The sequence below is a fragment of the Eptesicus fuscus genome, chromosome 9 (genome assembly GCF_027574615.1).
Source record: "Eptesicus fuscus isolate TK198812 chromosome 9, DD_ASM_mEF_20220401, whole genome shotgun sequence".
NCBI lineage: Eukaryota > Metazoa > Chordata > Mammalia > Chiroptera > Vespertilionidae > Eptesicus > Eptesicus fuscus.
Genome location: NC_072481.1, coordinates 20,065,275 through 20,090,305, shown reverse-complemented (window position 1 = coordinate 20,090,305; position 25,031 = coordinate 20,065,275). Strand labels below are relative to the sequence as shown.

Genomic DNA, 25,031 nt, shown 5'->3' with positions numbered 1-25,031 from the left:
AACTACGAACAAATTCCTGTGCACACTGCACATATCTTATTTTGAAGTAAAAAAACAAAACGGCAAAAACACCCGCATGTTGCCCGCGGGCCGTAGTTTGAGGACGCCTGCTCCAGAGCAAGGCTTTCAATGCCCAGGCTGCTCCTGAAGGGGAGACGTTAAGTCAGGACTTGTTCAGTAACAGGGATCTGAGAGAGAGCCCGCATAGGCAGAGCGGACAGCTGGAAGGCCTCTCCTCCCTCACCAGAACTGCAGGATGGCACCAGGGCTCCTCCAGGAAAGAGGCAGAGGGCCCAGGCGCACCTCTAGGGTGAAGTTATTCTTAGAGCTGCTTTGCTCAGAGCTCCCAGCTGTGGCGGCCTCCCCTGAAGGGGAGACATTAAGGACCTTTGGAACCAAGGGGCAGAGGCTCTGCGGGACTGTCCCAGCCAGCGTGGAGGGAAGGGCCCTTGGTTTCTGTCATTGGTTGGCCATTCATATGTGGTCCTTTGTGATGAACAGCCAGGCCCCAGAGAACAGGGTGCTGGGTGAGACATCCAGGATGTGTCCCACACAGGAGCTTGGGGTGGGTGAGCAGGAGTGCATAAGAAACCAGTTCATTCTTTTTTAAAAATCTCACTGGAGGATGTTTTTACAGAGAGAGAGAGAGAGAGAGAGAGAAGAAACATCTATCAGTTGCCTCCTGTGTGCGCCCTGACCCCGACCAGGGACTGAACCCACAATCTTTTGGTGCAGGGGGATGACACTGCAACCAATGGAGCCACCCAGTCGGTGAAACCGGTTCATTCTTAATAACCTTATGCAGAATGTGGTCAAGGAACACACAGAATCAAAGGAAAGGAACCTGGAGGTCCCTGGTGCGCTGGTGCCAAGAGGTGTTGCCCATGGAGACAGCCCAGATGGTAGTGATGCCACTTGTCTTAATTTGGACCTCACCATGTGCCTAGCTTTCTGTAGCCCTTGCTTTTGCATTCCTCATGGACCCTCCCTATCCCCTACCTAAAGACCTTCAGTGGGTCTCCTGGTATAGCCCCGATTCCTGCACCTGCACACAGGCTCTTGGTGACTTATGTGGCCCCTGCCTCATCTCTTCATCCCCTCCAGTGCACCTGCATTGAACCAGTTACTAAACAAGGGGTGGGGAACGTCCGGCCTGCGGCTGTGTAAGGCCCATGAAATAAGTTGGCGTGGCCCCGACAAGGCAACCATAGGCAGGACTCGAAATTCAATAAATCTAAGAGCTTTTTTCCTATCAACACAAATATATATTAAGTAAATTGTTATAAATATGCAAATGGCCCTTAGCAAAAACAGGTTCCCTACCCCTGCACTGAATGGTTATCGAACTTCTACCTGCTCTTTGGGCCACAGGCCCTTCCAGTATCCACCCGTTCTCCTGCTGAAGGGGACAGGGCTTCCCTCCTCTGCTCCCATAGGACAGCCACCCCTGCCACATCTAAACATGCCTTTTCCCCTCACCAGCCTGAGCCCTCGGAGGGCAGGGCCTATTTTTAACTGAAAATCATTTCTGGTGCTCCCATATGTATGTGTGTCATGCCAGCTTTGCCAAGGGCTCCACTCGGGCAGCTCCGGTGAGTCTGTCCTGAGCTGGAAGGGAGGGCACTTTGGAAGATGCAGGGTGTCAGGGCACAGCCAGATTTGGCAGCCCATCCAGACAAATCACTGATGGCTGGATGGATTCAGAAGCCCAAATGACCACAAAGGTCAGGAGAGAAGCAGTAAGGCAACAGACTCTTTATTTAATATGGTTTAAAATACATCAAAATCAAGTCCCTGGCTGTTGTGAATACCAAAAAGAGACCCCAACCAAAAAAAAAAAAGCTGTCAGTACAGCTTCAAACAAACCTGGGTGGCCAAGTTGGGCCATAAGGGAAGCAGTTAGAGACAGATGGCAGCACCCCTCCCCCAGGAGGGGGGTACCTGGCTGTCCCTGGGGTGACCTTCTGTGCTGTGCAAGGTGGGAGGGCTGGAGCAGCTGGAGAATCAGCTCAGCAGACCTTGGCCCTCCCCTAGACACCAGGGCAGCTCCAGTGGCCTCCTTGGCCAGCCCTCAGCAGGGCCACCACAGTGGGGTAGAGAAGGGAAAATAACCATCTTTACAGACATAACATTCTCTTACAGAAAAAAGTGCCTGAGCTCAGCCCATGGTCCAAAAACCTCATGGAAAATGAACAAAAAAGTGCTGTTGACACCTCTTAGAATCTGGTGTACATGAAGCTCTCAGCTGGACAAGGTCTGAACACAAACTACTGTCAGCAGAGCCAAGGGCTCTGGGCTGTGAGCCTCACCTGCTGTGGTCCCCTGGAGGAAAAGCTAGCAATCCAAGAAATCAACACAGCTCTTGGTCCTAGAACTGAGGTCATGTGCATGGGACCTGACCTGGTGAGGAAGGCACTGGCCTTCAGATAGGCCACAGCCCCTGCATCTGGCCCAGGCTCCTGGCTGGCAGCACCCAAGTACCTGGGCTGACTTTGGAAAGCGGAGCAAGCATTACAGCTGTAGTGATTACAATTTGGTCAATGGAGTTAGAGGAATGGGATCCCTACCTGTAGGCTGGCCAGGATGCCCAGAGCTGAGAACAAAGGTTCTACCCTGCCCAGGGCCTATTATTTCTGACCTGGGAAGCCCGGCTGGGGCCACCTTGCTCACTGTAGCTCCACTTGGTTTCAGAGAGCTGTTGCGCCGAGTTCCCACCCCACCACACTGGGCTCCCTCCCCGCTAACCCCATGGGCTTTAAGAGGTAGGTGAAGTGAGGCAGGCAATCATGTGGGCTACTGCAGGTCTACCTGATCTTTAAAGGGTCGGGCAAAAGCTTCTGCCTCCTCCCAATGCTCCCACAGCCCAGCAAACCCTGTAGGGGGCAGTTCTTGAGTACCTCAACGGAGCATGAGTGAGGGAGCCTTACTGGAACAGGAAGAGGCTGTTCAGGGACCATTCTAGACACACCCACTTCAGAGGGGAAGATAAGACCTTAGGAAACACTTCTCCACAGGAGAGCAGTATCTCAGCCAGGGATGGTAAACAGGTCTCAGCACTTGCACTGGCTGCTGAGGGAACCTTGAGAAATGAAATACCAGGAATGAGCAGGAAATACTCTGAAGAGACTAGTGGGAACTACTATGGAGCAGAGAAATGGTGTACCTTTCACTTGCCACCTCTGGTCAGTCAGAACAAGAGTATTTAATAATCTTCATGAACCTATTTTATGAGGGATTTAAGGGCTGAAAGAATGGGCTAGTTGTGCAAGGTGAAAGAACCTGTATGATAATGAATTAGCTTTAAGAAAATACAGCATCAGCTCAACCATTTTATCTACCTTGGTCTGCGGCTCCCTCAGCTACACTGAAGCCCAGGCCCAGCTGGAGATGGGGCACAGTCCCCAAGCCCAGCAGAGTTCTGCTTCCTGGTCCAAGACTCTCTGTTGTTCCAGAAAACTGCTCTGTATGAAGATGGCCTAATACCTTAGGCAAGTTTGCAACCAGCAGAACTTTCAGAGTATAGAGGAACATGTAAGAGGGGATTATGGAATATGGGAATATCTGCAGCCACTTTGTGGATTTCTTGGGGTCAGTCAGTTCTCATTCTTTTTTTTTTTTTTCAGTTCTCATTCTTATCCATCAGTTGTCAGACAAGAGCTGGGGCCCCCACACAGGAAGTAGGATATCGAGGACACCTCAGCTCTTACTCCTTGGACAACAGAACTAGAACAAACCTCAAGGACTGCACAGTGGGGGTGGGGCAGGAAGCAGAAACAGACTCACAAAGCCACCGGGAACAGTTGCTCCTGGGGCCTAGCAACCGCTACACGGAGGCAGTGGTGATGGCATTGGTAGTGGCCTTCCAGGATCGAAACCCGTAGGATTGAAAGCCCTTTCCTTTCTCTCACTACAATTTGATTTCATCAAACAGGAAACCTAAGCACCAACATGACAAAAGTGCCGGGCGGGGTGGGGAGGGTGGTGGGGCACTGGAAGCCAGGAACCCAGGCACCACTGCTAGAGTATTCCTCCTCCCTCCTCAGAAGACTCTCAATACAAACACTGTCATGTGCAACAAAAACAAAAAGCCTTCAGAAAGAATCCTTTGGGTGATCCCATCAATCATTTGTGCAGGCTAGAGAGGCACCTGTGAATGATAAGGCTACTGAGAAGCATCACTGGCCTGGTCCTGGCACTAACATAGGGCAGGGGAAGCAGTGCCCAAGGGCTCCCTACCAGCACATCATCCCACACAGAAACATTCTCCAGGTTCCTTGTCTGAGGCAGGAAAGGGGTTTGATCACCAGCTCTGAGTACCCTGCCAAGGCTCTGTCTGGGGACCCCTTTCCTGGTTAAAAGCAAAGGAGCGTCCAGGGGAGCTAGGAGAGCCAGAGCTGCCAAAGCCCTGCTAACAAGAGAAACACAGTCAGGCCTGGGTGTGTCACTTGTCATGATCCCTGAAGGGCAGGGAGGGGAGGGGTCTAAGCCTCATGTCAGGCAGGGAAACGTTCAAGTCACTGTCCTGCCAGGTCACTGAAGGCGGCTACAGATGATGACTCCGCTTTGACTCTTCAGCTCACAGAAGAGCCACTGACTTCATCTGTACACGTCCGCTCCGCATCCAATGCAAGCCTATTTTACACTTACAGATACAAATGTATGAGGCCTTGCACATGTCATATGTATGTGAAGCTGACCCACGAAATTCAAACTGCAGTGTCAGGTGCCAGCCAGGTCAGAGCACCCTGGGCCTCAGCACTGGACTACTTAGCAGTGGGAGCCTTGCACGGGCCAGGCCTGGCTGGGCTGCTTGCTCCCTTCCCAGCATGCCCCTAGTGCCAGGCTCCCTAGGCGGTGGTGGAGGTGGGCTCCCGGGGCCCTGTTTGGCCTGATGCTTCTGTGCTTGGTGCTCCAGGGCAGCAGGGAGCTTCTGTGGCTCCTATAGAGCTAGGTGCTTGGACCCCAGGCCCCTCGCCACCCTGCTCTTTGGAGGCAGTGGCAGCCTCTGGCCTTTGCTCAGGGCCGCTGTCAGAGAGGGGGCCCTGGCCACCAGCACTCAGGTCCTGTACCCTCTTGTTCAGATCGTTGCGCTCTGTCTGCAGCGCCCGGCACAGCTTCTCCAGCCGCTGGATTTTCACCTGCAGGCCCTCAAGCTCTTTGTCCCGGAGGGTTTTCTAGGGAGAGAAAGGGGGCCTTTCAGTGTTATGCATCGATCCTCCACCTGTCACTGCCACTGCCACTTGGTAGAAAACATTCACACTTTAACAACACTGGGAACAGACTGGAGTCCAAAGCTGGCCCCTTTCAAGTAAATAGCCCTGGTTTATGCCAAGACCTGGCTGCCAGTTGAAGGCAATGTGGTGTAGGGCAGGGGCATGGCTTAGAGACAATGTATTTCTCCATTTATCTACCAGAAGACCTTGATAAAGTACTCGGTTTTGTAGCTTATCCCCTGATCTGTTACTCTTGTCTACTAACATCAGCCTCACAGATGTCGAGGGCAGGTTCAATGTACTGCATAGCACCGACACTCAGCGGGTCTGGCTGCAGGAGCCGCTCTAGCACCGAGTTCCTTTCCTCTCCTACATCCCAGTCACAAAATCAAATGATCGGGGCCACTCCACATACAAACTATACACATCGTTGGCACCATTTGTTTTTCTTGTTCCTTATTCTTTTCTTCCATTTCTTCCCTTTGCTTCCACTGCAGGCCTATGACTGGGCTCACCACCTCCCCTGGGGAGAGCTGGCAGTGCCTTGGACTTGGACAGACGTGCCCAGCTTCACCTCATGCCAGCTGCATCACTTACTGCTAGAACTACAGAAAATGGCCCGATACTCAGTCACTGCACACCCATCCCTGGCTGCAGAGCGCACTCAGCCCACCTCCTCAGCCATCTCCAGCAGGGCCTTGTTGCTGCTCTCCCACCGGGACCGGTACATGGTGGTTTCTTTCTCCAGCTTCTTGATCTTCTTAGTCATCTGGGTTAAATGACAGGCAGAGGAAATGGTCAGGGCACAAGCTGTCTGCATCGATGTCCTCAAGGTGGGGCAACGGTCCCATGGAAGCAGGCAAGGCAGTACAGGACACAGCCAGTGCTTTCTGTGCCACCTTAGGACCTCTCAAGTTAAATGCCCACTGCCAATAACAGGAAACAGCAAGGCAGTCCCTTCTCCAGGACAACCGGAAGGCGCACGTACCGCCGACACTTCCTCGAGAGAGAGGAAAGGGTGTGATTCCTTCTGACAGTCCCTCCCTTGGCCTCAGTCACACAGTGAGGCACCACATTCTGAAGGAAGCGGCCTGGGCCAGTGTTACCTTTTCCATCTCCTGTTTGAATGTGGTGAACACCTCACTGCTTTTGGAAAGAGTGTTCTGGAACTCCTCGAACTTCTCCGTGTATAGGGCAAGCTGGGCGAGAAAGAAGCCCACAGTTAAAACCAAACTTCCCTAGAGGGCACTTCTGGTCCACACACTTGGACCCATGCTTGGCCCTCTGACCCAACAATTCCGAGATCCCCTTTTTCTTCATGTAAGCCTAGAAAGTAGGATTTGGGGTGACATTTTTTTTTTAATGTCTATCTTCCTATGTTTCTTCCAGAATTACGTATAATTTATAGAATTTAACCATCTGTCCCCATCCCCTCAAAAGCAGCACAAAAACTACTTCCGAGTAGGAATGAAGTCCTCCAAGCTCATCTAGCCACCTGGTCACCACCACACGTGCTGGGCAGGTCCAGAGAGAACAAAGACTCAGCAAGGTCACAGAGCAGTCAAGGTAGTCCTAGAATGAGGGTCCCATTTCCTTCCCCCCAGGACGGGTCCCAGTGAGGAGACCTTGGAGGCACAGGGGCAAGATACACACTGTCTCACCTGCTGCTTCAGGTGGGTCTCCTGCTGCTTCATCAGCTCACACATCCTCTGGGACTCCACTGCCTCTTTGAGGAGCTATTTCCAAGATAGGACATCAGACCTCGTCAGAAGCCCCAAGGGGCTGTGTGTGTTTTTTGCCAAACACACCAAAACCCTCTGAAGTGTCCTGCTCTGGCCAGGCACCAATCTTTCCCATACAAACGTGACTATGAGCTAAGCCAGAACCCAACCCACCTCTTCCAAGACCCCCCAACCCCAGAGCCTGAGCCTCACAAAATCCTTCTCCCGCTGGTGCCTCTCCTCTGCCTCCTTCAGCATCTCCTGGGCCTGCTGGAGCTTGGCGTCCACCAGCTGCTGCTGCAGGTCCTTGTGCTTGAAGACTTTGTCGATATGCTGCAGGAAAGCAGGGTGGGAGGCGTCCACCTGTTAGGAGCTCCCTTTCCCTTTCTCAGAGGCCCGCCTAATAGCTACAGACTTCAGGACTCCCTGCCCAGCCTCCCATCTCAATCTGACATGCTGGACTCCCATGTGTACCATCGGACATGGGCCCCACGTCCCTGGAAAGTCTACTTCCCAACCTCACCTTATTTCTCTCCCTCTGAGTCAGTCCTGGGTGAGCACAGGGGTTTATGGATGAAATCAGCTCCCAGGAAGTCAATTAATAAATACTCAAATCTCCAGCCCCAAGAGAGATCAATCCATTGGGCTGACAACCCTTACTTTTGTAGCCTGACTCCCTTGTAAGTGGGAAGAAAGGGCAAAAACGACACCTCTGCCAACACAACAGCTTAGCTCTACTGGCAGAGCTCTGCTCAATCTCTAAGTGAAGATTTGATATCCCAAGGAACAGCTGTCCTAACTGGGGGAGGAGCCCTAGGAACTGGGACGGGTGAGAGAGCAGGGGCAGAGCAAAGGTGATGGATTCAAGTGCTACAAAGGTAAAAAAGGGATGTAGGGGAATTGTATGCGTTTTTGAATGAGGAAGGGAAGGTGGCTTGGGGATGTATAGAGTTGGGGACATGATGAATTTCAGTCTCCTGTGATCTGAAGTCCAGAGGCTCAGAGAGGGCAGGATGGCAGTGCCTGATTCTGACTGGGGGTGGGGTGTAAATGAGGAGCACAGGTTCTGGGGCCCACCTCTACCTCTGCAGGCAGTTCCAAATCTTATTCTGCCTTGGTGTGAAACATGGGGGGTGGGATGGGGAGAGGGGGAAGAGTCCTCAGGTTTTTGAAGGAGGTGCCTCACTCTGGTGGCTCAGGAAGGACAAGAACCAAACCAACTCCTCTCAAACCACATGCATCACAAGCAGCCTGGTTCCCAGAGGACAAAGTACAGGAAAAGATGGGGTGGGTCAGGGGAGCCCCTCTAGGCCCTGCATACAATGATTGCCACACTGGCCTGTGAGCCCATGTGGGCAGGGTCTTGCCTATCCCACCTATCACCTATCACCACACCTCCAGGCCTAGGAAGGGGTCTGGTCTGGGACTGTAAGGTACCTGGCAGTGGCATGTGAAGACCCAAAGAGAGGGACTCTAGTGACAGGGGCAGCAGAGCAGCCTTTAGAGTAAATCACTGAGCCCAGGTCTAGCTCCTCCCCTGGGATTTCAAATTCTAAAAATTTCTGAAAACTGAAATTGTCAGACAAACTTGACCTGTACCTTTGTATGGCTAATTATAATGTAGGTGAGTATACTCAGAAATTAAACTGCGTAAATATTAACGTGTCTGATCTGGGGGTGCTGCCACAGCAAGGCCCTGCTGGGGGGTGCTTTGTAACACACAGTACATGGACATATCTCCATTCTAATACTTGGACAGTTCTAATTCTATAATATACCTGGCCCTACCATTTAGGAGACACTATGGACCTGTGGTCATGTGGCTGTAGGCCATTCTCTTTTCCTTACCTCAATTCCTTGCCTACATGAGGATGTGCAACATCGCTCCCCTCCCAAGGAAGGAGGAAGAATTGGAAAATGGCCCTAGCCAGTTTTGCTCAGTGGATAGAGCCTCGGCCTGAGTATTGAAGGGTCCCTGGTTTGATTCCGGTGAAGGGCACATGCCTGAGTTACCGGCTCGATCCCCAGTAGGGGGCGTGCAAGAGGCAGCCAATCAATGATTCTCTCACATCATTGATGTTTATATCCTTCTCCCCCTCCCTTCCTGAAACCAATCAATCAATCAATGAATACTGAAAATTCTTTAAAAAAAAAAGAATTGAAGAATGGAATGAAGCCTAAAAAGTGCTGTCCCAGTGCCCGCCACACACCCACGACCTCCCAATTCCCTGTCCACAACACCTCACCTCCTCTCGCAGCTCATACTGCTCAATCAGCTTCTTGAGCCTCTCAGCCAGCTCCATGTTCTCCTGGCGCAGCTTGGAATTGCGCTCATTATGCTGCTCCATCTGTAGCTGAATGTCATTCAACGTCACCTGGAAGTGCGAGGTCACCTCCTTGCGTTTCTCCTCCTCTTCCCGGGCCCGCTGCACGCCTTCTTCCTGGGCAGAGAAGTGAGACCCAGCTCCATTATCGATTGCTCCTCAGCCAGCCTTGCAAGGCTCCTCCCACCACCTCAACTAGCCCAGGATGGTCTCTATCAATAGTCCTCCCTGCTCTCAAAGTGATGAATAGCCAGGCTCCAAGATGTCAAGCAATGGGGACTCCTAATGGACCCTTCTGTATCTCAGGTGGCAACAAGTGAGAGAGCCTCTCCCTAGAAAAATGCAGGCGTACTTGTTCAGAGCCATTCTAAAGAACTCTGGATATCCTGAAGCCTATTCTTCCAGACTTATAGTCTATGTGTGTGTGTGTGTGTGTGTGTGTGTGTGTGTGTGTGTGAATTTTTAGAGAGAGGAAGGGAAACAGAGAGGGAAGTGGGAGGGAAAGGGAAACATCGATTTGTTGTTCTACTTACTTACGCATTCATTGGTTGCTTCTTATGTGTGTGCTGACCAGAGATCAAACCCACAACCTTGGGGTATTGGGACAGGCCCTAACTGAGCTACCTGGCCAGGGCCTTAAGTAGTCTTGTTTTAATGTGCTTTCATCTCTGACAGCCACCCCCCTCCCCGCCCCACACCCACACCCACATAACCATCAAGTTTAAGATTCAGTAATAGCCAGGGTTGGCAAAGTTGTTCAGAATTAGGCACTCAGACAGTTAGAGGGAAGGCAACCTGGGCAAAATCTATTAAAATTTGCACACGCAGTGACTCAGACATATCACTTCTGAGATTTATCCAATAGATAAATTCTGTGTAATTAGTCAGGGACATATGTAATAAGAATTTTCACTAACTCTCCATATACTAGAGAACCGGTGCACAAATTCATGCAAGGGTAGGGTCCCAAGGCCTGGCCAACGATCAGGGCTGATCTGCAGAGCGACCAACCAGCAGGGCGATCAGGACCCACCCCCCTCCTCTGCACCCTCCTTGGCTGGCCTGTGGGCTGGGAGCAGTTCCTGCATTGAGCGTCTGCCCCCTGGTGGTCAGTGTGCATCATAGAAACTGGGCATTCTGTCATTTGGTTGATTTGCATATTAGGCTTTTATTATCCTACATAATAAAAGGGTAATATGTAAATTACCATCACTCCGCTACGCCCACAATTGGGCCAGCAAAAGGCGCAGGGGGCGGGACGGGGTGGCCGATTGGGCTGGCGGGACGCTGAGCTCGTGTCGCCAGCGGCGGCGCGAGCTCAGCGTCTGCGCCATGGCTGTGCTGCAGCACAGAAGGGTCCTCTGGGGCAGCGAACCCACGCCCTGCTGTGGACCATCAAAAGTGGGGAGCGAAAGCGGGGGAGCTGTCTGTCCGCTCCGGCACCAGGCCTTTCGAAAGCCTCCGAGGCTTTCGAAAGGCCCAGCGGACAGCCAGCCAGCTCCCCCGCGATTGAAAGCGGGGAGCTGTGTGTCCGCTCCAGCACCAGCGGACCCCCTGCTATCAAAAGCGGGGAGCAGGCTACTAGCAGTGTCCATGGAGCGTGCTAGGCTTTGCGGGGCAGTGGATATGGCCTGGATGGCAGGTTAGACCTAGGGGACCCTACACGTGCATGATTTAATCATGCACTGGGCCTCTAGTATAAGATAACAGTAAAAAATTAGAAGCTACCCAAAAATACCTTAATGAGGACAGGAATAAAATGCAATATACCCATATAACAACGCTGCTGAAAAGAATGAGATAGCTCTATGTATACTGACAGGGAGGAAAGATATGGCATTGTGTAAAGTGAGAATGGAATAGGATATGGAAAAATACGTGTATAATACTTTCATTTAAAAAACTGTATGTAAGATTTTCTATGTAGACAGGAAAGTTAAAAGGTTGTACTTAAACTTACATATATATTAGTAGGTTTACTTCCCAGTGGTTTCTGCTGGCCACTGGGGTTGAGGATAGTGGGTGACTATTACTTTTGACTTGTTATACTTTTATCTTACTAGAGGCCCGGTGCACGAAATTCATGCATGGGGGGAATTGTCCCTCATGCACCCGCTCCAATTTGGGACCCCTTGAGGGATGTCCGATCCGACTGCCCGTTCAGGCCCGATCGCGGTGGGATCAGGCCTAAACGGTCAGTCGGACATCCCTGTCACAATCCAGGACTCCTGGCTCCCAACTGCTCGCCTGCCTGCCTTCCCGATTGCCCCTAACCGCTTCTGCCTGCCAGCCTGATCACCCCCTAACCACTCCCCTGCCAGCCTGATTGATGCCTAACTGCGCCCCTGCCAGCCTGTTTGCCCCTAACTGCCCGCCCCTGCAGGCCTGGTCCCCCCCAACTGCCCTCCCCTGCAGGCCTGGGTCCCCCGCAACTGCCCTTCCCTGTAGGCCCTGTCGCCCCCAACTTCCCTCCCTTGCAGTCCTGGCCCCTCCCAAAAGCCCTCCCCTGCTGGCCTGATCGCCCACAACTGCCCTCCCTTGCAGGCCTGGTCCCTCCCAACTGTCCTCCCCTGCTGGCCATCTTGTGTCCACACGGGGACAGGATCTTTGACCACATGGGGGCAGCCATCTTGTGTTGGAGTGATGGTCAATCTGCATATTACTCTTTTATTATATAGGATAGGGTGCTCTGAAGGGTGTCCCAAATCAGGGTGGGGGTTCCCTTGGCGCGTGGGGCAGCCTGGACGAGGGGCCTGTGGTGGTTTGCAGGCCGGCCACGCACCCCCACGACTCAAGCGGAGGCCCTGGTATCTGGGATTTTATTTATCTTCTACAATTGAAACTTTGTAGCCTGGAGTGTAGCCAAGCCTCCTGCTTGCTCCGTGATGGCAGCCATTTCTATTGGGGTTTATTTATCTTCTATAATTGAAACTTCGTAGCCTTAAGCGGAGGCCTAGGTTGGCCAGGGTGTGCGGAAAGCTTGGCTTCCTCCATCGCCGGGGAAACCCAAGCCTCCCTCCTGCTCTCTGTGGCTGCAGCCATCTTGGTTGGGGTTAATTTGCATAATCAATGCTGATGGGCTGGCTTGCGGGTACAGCGGAGTGATGGTTAATTTGCATATCAATCTTTTATTAGATAGTATATCAAACATATTAAATTTGTAACTTTTTAAAAGATAAACTAAAAACAAGCAAAGCAAGTTGCAAAATACCATATATTTACTGATCCAAATTGTATGACCTGGAGGTCATAGTAGTGACCAGGCTTTAACCAGTGACCCCACCCTAGGCAAGGCAGAACAAGGAGAAAGGACGCACATTCCTGACTAGCCAACACTAGGACAAGAGCTGCTGGTCGGCACTGGACCCCAGCTTACCTGGGGACTGTGATGGAGTTAAGAACTCCTGAAGGCCTGCACTCTGGGTTCTCTTTGCTTCTTAGCCTTTACCTTCCTTACTACAAGTACATGTCAAATGGTTATAAGCAATTCTTGCTAATCAGGGCATTACTGGGAAATCTATTTCTGTACTGAAAACCTGTGCTCATTTTTTAAGGGAAAAGCTGCCAAAGATAAGTGGAAGTTAAGGTAACCAATTGTCCCTCTCAGGGGGCCCAGCCAGCCTACCTTGAGGGAACGGTTGTGGCGCTGCAACTCGCGGCACAGGCTCTCGAGCTTGCTGCGGGCCAGGATGGCCTTGCTGTGCTCACCGCGCAGGTGGTCCTTCTCCTGCACCAGCTGGCTCTGCTTCTTCTGCAGGAGCTTCATCTGCTTCTGGGAGTTCCGGTGCTCCTCCAGCTGGAGACAGGAGGGCAGGTAAGTACCCTGGAGGCTCTTCCCATGGGGATCCAGGGTCTCCTGAGCTGACCTAACCCTGGCCCTCTCTCCCGACTCCAGCCATAATAGCTCAGGTCGGACACTGTGTGGGTGCTCCATTTGCTACTCATAATAACCCCTAGGGCCCCCGTACCCCAAGGATACAGAAATGGACACTCAGATAGGACAGAGGTACACAGCCAGCAGATCCCAGTTTCTCTCCCAGCTCTCAGACCATTACATTACCCCAATTCTGGGGACACTCATGCCCTCAGATGAAGTCACCTGCTACTCCTCTTTGTCTTACACTTACAACACATCCAGATTCAGAGTAGTCACATTCCAATTGGCCACTATGTCATCTTTCAGAACTGCACCCATCTCCAAGATCTCTTCCAAGCTCATCCTCTCCAATCTTTATCTGAGGTCTCAGGTCTACTACCCTATTGAACCTTCAAGCCTTTGAACCAACCGCCCTTGCACTTCCCTTTAAATAATCTCTCACTCAGCTGAAATTCCTTACGCCCTCAACTCTTTTGCCCTCTTTTCCCAGGAAAATTCCACTTTATTTACAGGAACTATGGAGGTAAAGGAACACGTGAAATGCCACCACAAAGCTAGAACAGGACAACTGGTCTGCAATAAGTCAATGTTATGGGAAAAAGAGCAGGGCAGTAAGATAAAAACTGCTTTAAAGGGGGGGAAACGTTGTAACAACACAACGTAATAAATGGACCTCCTTTGGATCCTGATTTAATCAAACTGACATTTTTAAACAATTGGGGAAATGTGACTGTGGACTGGGTATTAAGAGAATATCAAATGATTAATGTTGTTGCACTAGAATGTACAATTTCTCAGACCGGAAGAAGGTGGCTGGGACTAGACCCCCCCCAGTCAGATGAGGAAAAGGCTTAGAGAGGTTGAACAGAAATTAAGCCACCCACCTGCCCTTGTACCCTCAACCCCATGCTGGGTGGCCTGCTGATGTTCCGAGGCAGAGAGGGTGCAAGGAGAAGGGGGAGAACTGACCAGTTCAGCATACTTCTTGCACAGAGCTGCCAGCTTCTCCTCTGGGGTACTCAGTGTGTTCAATGTCTGCATCAGTAACGTAATCTCCTTTCCTGCAAAGTACAGGGAACAAAGGCATGTACCCCTTTCTCTGGGAGTCCCCTCCAGGACTGGGCCCACCTATCATACTTTACATTTCTGTTTGTTGAACTGGCTGCCTTTCCTGCTAAAACGTGTGCTTCGTGAGGTCTGCAACCAACTCAATTCTGCCTACCAATGTAGCTCAGTGCTGTCCCTAGCGCCCCTTGCTGAGGACATGCTCAACAAATACTTATTAAATGAATGACTGGCCCTAACCAGTTTGGCTAAGTGGATAGAGTGTCGGCCAGCGGACTGAAGGGTCTTGGGTTCAATTCCAGTCAAGGGTACGTACCTCGATTGCAGGCTCCTCCCTGGCCCGGACCCTGGTGAGGGCTCGTGCAGGAGGCAACCAATCGATGTGTTTCTTTCACATCGATGCTTCTCTCTGTCCTTCCCTCTCTCTTCTACTCTCCCTAAAAATCAATAGAAAAATATCCTCGGGTGAGGATTAGCAACAACAACAACAAAAATGAATGACTGAATCTCTGTGGAATCTCCTTGGTGAGCACCAGGAAAGGGAGAAAAAAACTACCTGCTTTACCAACAGGTTTAAGAAAGGTGTTCCTGCCCGGCCAGCATGGCTCTGTGGTTGAGCAGCAACCTATGAACCACAATGTCATGGTTTGATTCACATACCCGGGTTGCGGGCTTGATCCCCAGTAGAGGGTGTGCAGGGGGCAGCCGATCCATGATTCTCTCTCATCAGTGATGTTTCTATCTCTGTCCCTCTCCCTTCCTCTCTGAAATCAATAAAGATATTAAATATGTGTGTGTCTTATGTGAATTCAGTACTACTGTTTCAGTGCTAGGAACTCCCTTCTGAAACAGGAAGAATGCAAAAAGGAACAGGTCTCTTTGAGAATTATGAAATTCTTATCAACAGAAGTAGCCAAACAAGGAACTTTAAAATGAATATACCTTCCAATAATTGATCCTAAGATTAAAAACAAACAAACAAACTTTCCTTAAATTAGAATGACAGGGGGTGAGTAAGCAGGGAATAAAATATGGGTATAATACCACCCAACTTTGAGTCTTTAAGACACAATATCCTTCTACTTCCACCCTCACCCAAATTACTCTCCCCCACTGCCTGTGCCTGAGTCCGATTCTTCCTGTCTCCCTGGAGGGCCACTGTACATAGCACAGCACTAGACTTCTGCAATGGCAACCCTGGGCTCCCAGAGAGACTGCAAATCACAGGCCAAAGCCAACCCACAGATAGGTTTTGTCTGGCTCCCAGCATACCAACTGCCAACTGTTAAAAATCTAGAGATTGCACATAACTCTGGCTGGGTTTTGTTGTGTTGTTTTTTTTTTTTAAAGGAAGGCTGTCTAGACTTAGCCTGTAGTTTTACATGCTATCAACGTGCTGGGACCCAGGTGGCAGTCAATCCTCGGATGAAGTGGGCACTTTCTTGGCTAGCTTGGCTTATTTGAGTTTTCAACCCGGGTCTAGCCCAATTCTCTTACTGCAGAGAAGTGACAACTAAGGACCAAAAAGGAGAAAGGCCTTGCCCAAGGTCGCACAGATTAGAAATGGTGTTGGCTGGCATAGGAGTCCCCCCAGGTCTCCTGCTCCCCATTTTCTCAGACAGCAGGTTGGATTTCGCTTCTCACTTGCTCCCAAGGCCAGAAGTCCCTGTGCAGTGAACAATCTGCACTCCTCTATGCTATGGCCCCATAGCCCTGTGGCTACGATTAAACTGGTGTGGTCCACTGCACTGGAAGGGAGGGTTTACGCTGAATCCTAGCAGAGCAGGCTAGCCCAAGGAATGTCAGGCCCAAACACTCCCCCCTCATAAGCCTCACAAGCAGTTGCCCTCTGCTCACCCAGACCCTTGGCTTTCTTCTTCTCTTGTGGCCTTCGGTGGTCTCGGTCTCCCACCTCATCACTTGCCCGGATCTCGTCTGTGCCTGGCTCCCCCTTGGAGGTCTTCTCACCATTGACTACTGGGGTCTCTGGCTCAGGCTCCCCATTCCTTGAGGCATAGGTCCGGGACTTCTCTGCATCTTCAGGTTCAGCAGGCTCACCCTGTGCACCATCCTCACCTGGGCCTCCCTGACTGTTGTCCACACAGTATGTACTCAGGATGTCTTCCAACTGGCGGCTCAGCTCCTCAGAGACATCACGGAGGGCTCCAGACTGAGAGGTTTTGGCTTGTGCTCCTACAGGAGGAAGAAGGGCAGAATGTGAAACAAGATGGTTATACCACTGGTCGGGATTTTTTCAGGCCCAAACTTACTGGTTTGGATTAAATGTTGCCTAACTTATTTTTTTTTTTTTTAATATATTTTATTGATTTTTTACAGAGAGGAAGAGAGAGGGATAGAGAGTCAGAAACACCGATGAGAGAGAAACATCGATCAGCTACCTCTTGCACACCCCCTACTGGGGATATGCCCCAACCAAGGTACATGCCCTTGACCGGAATCGAACCTGGGACCCTTGAGTCCGCAGGCCGATGCTCTATCCACTGAGCCAAACCGGTTTCGGTTGCCTAACTTCTTTAAGCCTCAGTTTATTTACCTATAAAATGACATGAGTATTTCTCTTTTGTGAGTATAAAAGAAATCGGGTAAAGCATCCAGCACATAGGGATGGCATGTAGCAGGAGCTCAATGTCTAATCCACCCCCTTCTCCTCCTGGTGAAAATCATTTCTTGATAGTAAAAAAAGTTCCAGAAATGCCTCAAATATAAAGAGCAGTTACCCACTGGTACATGAGGCGTTTCTAACCTGGACTTGCAAGTTCGGTGTCTCATTTGACTGCTCCCGATTTAATCCTGTCAGAGCCTTCTCTCAAGAGTTCTGTTCCTGTGCTTAGAGTCCAAGGCTCTACCAACTCCCTAGGACACGGTGGGGATCGCACAGACTCAGCACTGTCCTCTCTCATTCTAATTTCCTTCTTTCTGGGTAAACAGGGGCCTCTACCTCCAGAAGCTAGACTGGCGCACCACAAACCCCGCCCCCTGCCCGCTGGAAATGGCACACACCCTCCGTCTTCCTGGGAGTCTGGCTGGCGGAACCTTCAGCTTGTGCCGCGGAGGGCGCCTGGCCGGGCAGCCCCTGGACTCCCTCTGGTCCGGCTTCCACTTGCCCCGGGTTGCTTTTTGGGTTGGAAGTGTTGCCTGATTGCTTGGCAGCCCCATTCTTTTTGTCTTGGTTCTTCATTGTGGGTTGCAATGCTAGCTGAGGAGCAGATCCTATAGAAACAAGCACATGCGCTATTTTCCAAGACTTCGAAATTCTTCTCAGCCTGGATGAGAAATCCCAATACCGGATGCACAAAGCTTCTAAAACAAACCGGCCGACCTTCCCTGGAGGTAACCCACGGTTCTCTCCGTCTCTGGCGGGTCAGGGGAGCCTGGTGTGCAGAGGCAGGTTTTCGGGGCGCTGCTCCAGGAGCAGGGGAAGAAAGGCCTCCTTTTCCCTGAAGCCTCTTCCCGATACAACGCGGCCCCCTCAGGATCCGCCGAGCGCCGGATAGGTTCCCGGCGGTGACTGACGTGGCGGGACGCTAGATTCCCGGTCTCTCCCCCGCCTCCCGGGCCCCACATGGGCCTCCCTCCACCCCCCGCGCGCACAGCCACCCACGCCCCGCGAGCGGCCCGCTCTCCTGCCGCCCGCGCACGCGCAGAGGCCTCAGCCCTGCCCTCCGGCCCGAGCCCTCGCGCGGAATCTGCGTGATTCTTCCCACTGACCGAAAGCGCTCAGGTCTACGGACCCTCTGACCGCCCCCTCCCTCTAGCCGCCACGGTACGGACCCCACAGCCGACGTCCTCACGGCTTCGCCCGCTGTGGCCTCGCACCGGAAACCCGGGTAACCGCTGCCGGCAGAGCCGCCTGCTCTCCGCAGCCAATCAATAGCCGGCTCTCGCGCGAGGCTTGCTGGGAAAGATGAAGAGACGCGGCCTCTGAGGCGGGCAAACTGGGAAGGCGGGGGAGGGAAAAGACTACACGTCCCTCCATGCAGCGGGGATGACCCTCAACTCCCAGGATGCAATAGGAAGGGCTTTAGTTCTAGGTGCCAGAAACGCAGGAGGTCCGAAAGGAACCAGTCATTCTGCACAAAGACCCCCGTCAAGCTTGTTTCTCTCGCTCAGAAGCTACGATTCAGCCCCAAAAGCCTTCCACCTGTCTCTTCTTTCTTGCACGCTTCCACCAACACTTCTTCCATGCTGTGAACATGTATGACCGTCTGGGAACTGAGGACAAGGGACAAATTACTGGACTGGGAACCAGGAGACTTGTATTGCAGTCCCAACTTCATCATGAATTTGCTACGTGACTGGCATTCTTTTCTCTCCTCAGGACTCAATTTCCGTATTCAGATGGAAGCTTTCAGTAACAATAGTTCTCTGCGTGCTTACGATGTGCTTTAAAATATATGTGTATAAATATATGTGTATATTTTTATTTCAGAGAGGAAGGGAGAGAGATAGAAATATCAATGATGAGAGAGGATCATTGATCAGCTGCCTCCTGCACATCCCCTACTGAGGATAAAGCCCACAACCCAGGCATATGCCCTTGACTGGAATCGAACCTGGGACCCTTCAGTCCGAAGGCCAATACTCTATAGATGTTTCTGTCTTATCACTTTCCCTCTTCCTCTAAAAATCAATTTTAAAAAACATTATAAAATAACTTGTGAAAGTAGCCGAAACCGGTTTGGCTCAGTGGATAGAGCGTCAGCCTGCGGACTGGGGGGGTCCCAGGTTCGATTCCGGTCGGGGGCATGTGCATTGGTTGCGGGCACGTCCCCGATGGGGGGTGTGCAGGAGGCAGCTGGTGGATGTTTCTCTCTCATCGATGTTTCTGGCTCTCTATCCCTCTCCCTTCCTCTCTGTAAAAAATCAATGAAATATATTTTAAAAAAATAACTTGTGAAAGTAGGTTATATTTTTTTCTCTGCCTATTACCAGCATGAGTCCCTCTTCGGAAGAAGTTGAGGAGACCCTGCAAGAAGTTTAGCCTCAGCCAATTCCTGAGCCTTTTCTCTGACTGGCCCATCCTCTGCAAAGGAAGTCTCTATTGCACTGGGGATAAAGGTGAAAAAAATCCAAACTTTTCTCCAAATGTGAGATCACAATTCTTTATCCGGTTGCCTATCGGTGATGGAATAAAAACTAACAACCCAAATGCCTGGAATTCAATGCCTACATGGTTGGCTTAGGTTTCCAGCCATTCCTGCCCATCCTCTCTGCCTTTTTAATATATATATATTTTTTATTGACTTCAGAGAGGGAGAGGGAGAGAAACATCAATGATGAGAGAAGATCATTGATTGGCTGCCTCCTGCACCCCTCCCCCCAATGGGGATCAAGCCTGCAACCCAAGCATGCACTCTTGACTGGAATTGAACCTGGGACCCTTCAATCCGAAAGCTGACACTCTATCCACTGAGCCAAACCAGCTAGGGCTCCTTTCTGCCGTTTTTTTTTTTTTTTCTTTATTGATAAATGTATTACATATGTTCTCTGCCTGTTTTTGCTCCAACTCTACTTTTACTATTTCCAGGAGTTCACAGGTTTTTGCAGGTGCTATTCTAGCTACCAAAATGCTTTTCTGGAAAAAACATTTTTTTAAGGCCCAACTCAAAAGTTACTTCAGAGCCTTCCAGTGCTCCCCTTGCAGTCTGTCCTAGCTCCCAATGTCTGGATAGAGTTCTGTTACACATTAGGTGTTGAAATTATTTGCTTACAAATCAATGAACATTACAAGAACTGTTGGCTAAATCCTCTAGTTCTAAAGCAGGCATCCTCAAACTATGGCCCGTGGGCCACATGCGGGTGTTTTTGCCATTTTGTTTTTTTACTTCAAAATAAGATAGGTGCAGTGTGCATAGCAATTTGTTCATAGTTTTTTTTAAACTATAGTCCGGCCCTCCAACGGTTTGAGGGACAGTGAACTGGCCCCCTGTTTAAAAAGTTTGAGGACCCCTGTTCTAAAGCCTAGAATTTCTGGGGGCAGAATGTTACACTTGTGCAAATCAGCAGTTTTAGGGCTCTTTTAAAAAATATTTATTTTATTGGGGAGAGATCAATCAACCAAAGGACTTGTATGCATGAGTGGGGGGTGGGGTGGGGGGGCAAAAGGACACATATGTAATACCTTAATCAATAAAAAATTTAAAAATATATATATTTTATTGATTTTTATAGGGGAAGGGAGGGGGAGAAACATCCATGTGAGAGCATATTATCGACTGGCATGCCCCTTATTGGGGAATGGAGCCCAAAACTCAGGCATATGCCCTGACCAAGAGTCAGCCGGCAACCTGGAAATGCCCAGCCAACTGAGTCACATCGATCAGGGCTGTTTTAGGGCTCCTAAGTTATGAAGTGTTTTTCCCAGTTAAGAGACTCCCGGGCAATGGTCTTTCCCTTCCTTTAGGCAGCAAAAGTTCATATTTACCAGGTAACATTGAGAGGTAATGTGGTATAATAATGGTGAAACTCAAGCCCAGAACATTTTGGAATCCAGATCACAGGAAACCAAGCCTGATTATTTCCAGAAAAGCATGTTGGAAATTTGTTGAAGAGGCAATATATAAATCGGACTTTGATGAATTTCCACAGGATGAAGCTGTCTAGGCAGATAAAGAACATAGTAAACAAGAACAAAATGAGGGGTGGAGCAGTGTATCAAGAAGGATCAAGTGGAATAAACAGGCAAGAAATAACAAAATTTGGCTTTGACCAGCAGCTAGCTCAGTTGGTTAGTGTCACCCCAATATGCCAAGGTTGTGCGTTTGATTCTCCAGTCAAGGCACATACAAGAATCAATCAATGAATGCATAAGTAAGTGGAACCACAAATCTGTTTCTTTCACTCAAACCAATAAAAAAATTATTTTAAAAGAGTAATAATTGCCCTAGCTGGTTTGGCTCAGTGGATACAGCATTGGCCTGTGGACTGAAGGGTCCCAGGTTCGATTCCGGTCAAGGGCACATGCCCAGGTTGCAGGCTCAGTCCCCAGTAGGGGGTGTGCAGGAGGCAGCTAATCAATGATTCTCTCTCATCATTGATGTTTCTCTCTCTCTCTTTCTCCCTCTCTGAAATCAATACAAATAAAAAAATAAAGAATAATAACTAGATCTGATATCATGGGTTAAAAAGTTACTTTCTCCTTTGCTACCAAAGAAAATAGCAACAATGTTAGAACCTGCCATTGAGTCAGGGAGACCATTTGGAATGGTGGTGATTGTGGCCAGAGCTCTTGACGATTGTTTTCAAGCAGAAACTCAGGCCTGGTAATGCCAGATATTTTTCAAGAGAGTTATCTATTTCAAAATGTTGGCAACATATTAAAACTTAAACACACTATCAGTTAACCAAAATCCTCTTTTTGGGTTAATCAATTTTTTGGCAGCTTGTCTATAATCTTTGCTTTAGGAATTGATCTAAGCCAAAGCAAGTAATCAGTGAACTGTATGACGTTAATGGGCTCACTAAGTTATAGTGACAGAATGCAGATCAGTGGTTGCTGGGGGTTGGATGAGGATTCCTGAGGGGCATACAGAAACTTCTAGAGATGATGGATATGTTCACTATCTTCATTGATGTGATGCTTTCATCGTTACATATATGTCAAAACCTATCAAATTGTACATTTTAAATATGTGCCATTTATTGCAGGTCAATTATATTTCAATAAAGCTGATTTTTAAAAACATCTTTATAGCAAGAGTAGGCTGTTACCAATTCTTAATTCCACTGTTAAGTCACAGGTTTAAACACGTTCTCCCCCTTCACATCGTAAGAATCCAGTCTAGAAGAATCCCAAAGACGACAATTTGGAACTTTGCAACAGGTTTTTATTTTTGCTTTATTTCTATTACAGTGTTTGAAACCTAAAGAAATACATTTTCTCTTCAAATTTGGATGTGTATATAAATATCATTTGTCTGGACTCAGCACACTCAATGCTATGGTTTCTTGGCCTATGTCTGCTCTGAAATCAAGCTTTGTTGTCTACCCAGGGGCCCTGAGAACATAGAGAATAGCCAGAGTTTACAGTTCTTGGAAAATGAAAGCAAATGAACTTGGAAAGAAAACCCAATGAGAAAAAGGGTTTGATTCACCTTTGCAGGGTTGTATGGGAACCCAAGCTGCTTTTGAGAGACATCTGGTTTGTCTTGGGTGACTGGGACCTCACACCACCTTCGCTTCTGTAGTGGCTTTCAAAGGCAGTTCCCACAAAAGTTGGCTGAAAGAGTCAATACCCAACTACAGGGCTTGAGGGTTCTCGCAAAGGTGGTCTCTCTCTCTAAGGCCATCCTCTGAGCCAGAGGTTCCCAGTCAGTCTCAGGATCTGAGATTTGACTTCCTTCACTACCCCCAGGGAATGGCAGGATGTTCTGTCCTAAAACCCAGGGGCTGAAAATCTGACCTACACAGGGGAGCAGGGCTCTAGCATTTAGAGGGGTTCAGGTATGTTCTAACATGGATGTCAGCATGGCTGGCCCAGAAATAGCGAGGTAGGCCCAAACTATACACTACACAAACCTTTATAACACTACACAAACCTTTCTCCTGTGGTGTTGAGCCCAAAACTTAATGCTGCAAATAGCTCAGGCCTGAGGCAAAATGCCCCCAAAGGAAATATAACAGCTTTAATTCAGACTTGGTTGGTGCTGACCTCAAATTCTTCCCTTGCTATGGTCTTAATCTGGGGCTGGAGGATAGACAAAAGAATTACTGAATCATTTATGAAGGCCTTGGCCAAAGAGCAGCTACGACATGAATCCCCACAGGGTCAAAATCTCAGCTTGTTGGTTTAACAAAGAATCCAAAAGTTAAGACACAGAAAAAATACTGGACAAGATTGGTCTAGAATCCTAAAACGGCTATGGAAGAAACCGACTCTGAGCAATTTCTCAGTCTCACACTCACTTGTAGGAAGATGTTGCAACTGGTTATGAGCATTTTCCTGTGGTTCAGTGCATTGAGACTTGCACCCTTCCCCAGCCTGCCAGGGAGGCAGGCAGTCACACACATTCCTGAGGTCCCCAGCCAGGCCCATAGGGACCTGGAGAATCTGGCTTCCTGCCTTCAACTGAGAATTCAGAATCTGAGCCCACAAGACAAATCTATAGAGGAATACCCAAGATGATGGGACACCAAGCTGAGTGAGTCTCGGGAGAGGAGATGTAGCCGCAACATCTGAGCTGAGGCATTCAAAGAGGGGTATGTGGAATGAGGAGGGAAGTACTGCCAGGCATTCATCTTCCCTCCTAGTATGCTAGAAGCAGTAGTAACTCTAGGATGTAGGGGAAGGCAGGCAGACACGAAAATGGAAACCCATTCCATTCTGTACACCGCTTTTCCTTTTAAGCTGGTTTGGCTTGAGAGAAAAAGTCTGTGCCTGAGAGCTTTCTTTTGCTCTTCCTTGACCAATTATAGTAGCAGCTCTAATCTGTGCAGTTCAGCTCCAAAAAATTGGGCTTCTGGAAAGTAGCTTCCAGAGCAAGGAGAATAAGTAGAAGGAGGTAGACCTAAGGGTTCTAGATAATGGGGAACACCAAGGGCTCCTGAAAGCGGAAGTCATTAACGCCTGCTCCTTGGAAGGGCCATTGGTACTCAATGACCCAAGTAACCAGGCTGGCCAGCTGAGGTGGAACCCATGTGGCTCTATCACAAGGTGCAGCCAACATCAAGGCCAGGTAGTCACTGGGGAGACCTTAGAAATGTGGGCAGGCTTCTAGGACAAGAGGCCCTGCAAGTGCTGGAAGATGAAGAGGGACTGGCAATAAAGAATAGCTGGCACTGTTCAAAACAGTATTTGAATACTTTAGCTAAGAAAAAGGCTCCTTATCCCCTTAATCCACACCTAGATACCTCCATCCCCACCAGAGATCTTAAAGTGGACATACCAGTCATGTGCCAACATATGAAGATTCCAAAACATGTCTTACCAGGCTACTCCCTATAGCAGCCTGGCAGTCCCTCCATCCCTGCAATATCCATTCAGAAATCTACCTGAAAGCCTTTGACCTCACCTAGGCCAGGGTCGCGAGTCCAGATGGGAGCTGTCCATGAAGAGTGGCTGTCAAGTCTGGGTTAAAGAAATATTATTTTGCTTCCCAAGATGGCCAAAGGAGAGGAGAAACACAAAAGAAACACTGCCTCTGCGGCTGGAAGAACTTCACCTGTTGACTGAGAGGGGTCAGAGGAAGATCATGGGAAAACATGGTCGGAGGAAGACGCTAACAAAGGAAAGCTCCTAGAGGCCACTTTTATCCGATGAGAAATCTGTCCTCATGTTGTGCCCTGGGAGACGTCAGCCTTTGAAGAAAACTGGCTTTAAGCAGCAGCCAGAGGACCAAGTCTTCCATCTGGTACAGGGCCCAGATCTGAAGGGAAAGTAGATTTTGGAGGAATAGTTGGGAAAAGCAAGATGTGTATGTCTCACAGTAAGAATTTGGTCCCAATGTCAGGGACTTAACTATTGCTTAAGATGTACAAAGTAGATCCTACTAAAGTGCTTTCTTTCCCCTTTGGACAAGGATGGGGGGCAGGGGTGAGAGTGAGTTTTTCTTTGAACTGTAGTTTGCAATGGAGTCCGCAGGCCAGCTGGAGAAGGTCCTGCCTCTTGCCCACCAGAGACTGGGGTTGAGTCATCATTCCTAAGCTGAAGAGTAGCATCTGACACACTTTTTAGTGATAAGCGATAGCCTCAAACCACCTTCCTCAGAAAATGGCTGTGGAGTTGGATCTCAAACTAGAATGAGGGCAAATTCAAGGCTGACAGTGAGCACCTGAACCTTGACCTGTAAGCAGAGGGGCATGGACTTCACCT

General features: G+C 49.6%; 1 protein-coding gene across 2 annotated transcripts; it reads right to left on the bottom strand.

The window, feature by feature from the left end:
- Positions 1 to 1,740: 1,740 nt before the first annotated feature.
- On the bottom strand, positions 1,741 to 18,080 carry TXLNA (taxilin alpha). 2 transcript variants are annotated; one of them, XM_054720825.1, is made up of 11 exons: positions 17,993 to 18,080; positions 17,222 to 17,431; positions 16,058 to 16,393; positions 14,105 to 14,196; positions 12,884 to 13,054; positions 9,181 to 9,375; positions 7,148 to 7,267; positions 6,875 to 6,949; positions 6,320 to 6,412; positions 5,887 to 5,982; positions 1,741 to 5,174 (listed from the first exon to the last, which is right to left on the bottom strand). In XM_054720825.1, exons 2-11 carry the CDS (start codon positions 17,397 to 17,399, stop codon positions 4,848 to 4,850), a joined length of 1,683 nt encoding a protein of 560 aa, XP_054576800.1. In that variant the 5' UTR covers positions 17,400 to 17,431; positions 17,993 to 18,080; the 3' UTR covers positions 1,741 to 4,847. The 2 variants fall into 2 exon arrangements, with proteins under 2 accessions (XP_054576800.1, XP_054576801.1); XM_054720826.1 differs by lacking the exon at positions 17,993 to 18,080 and adding an exon at positions 17,541 to 17,750.
- Between the last annotated feature and the right edge of the window lie 6,951 nt (positions 18,081 to 25,031).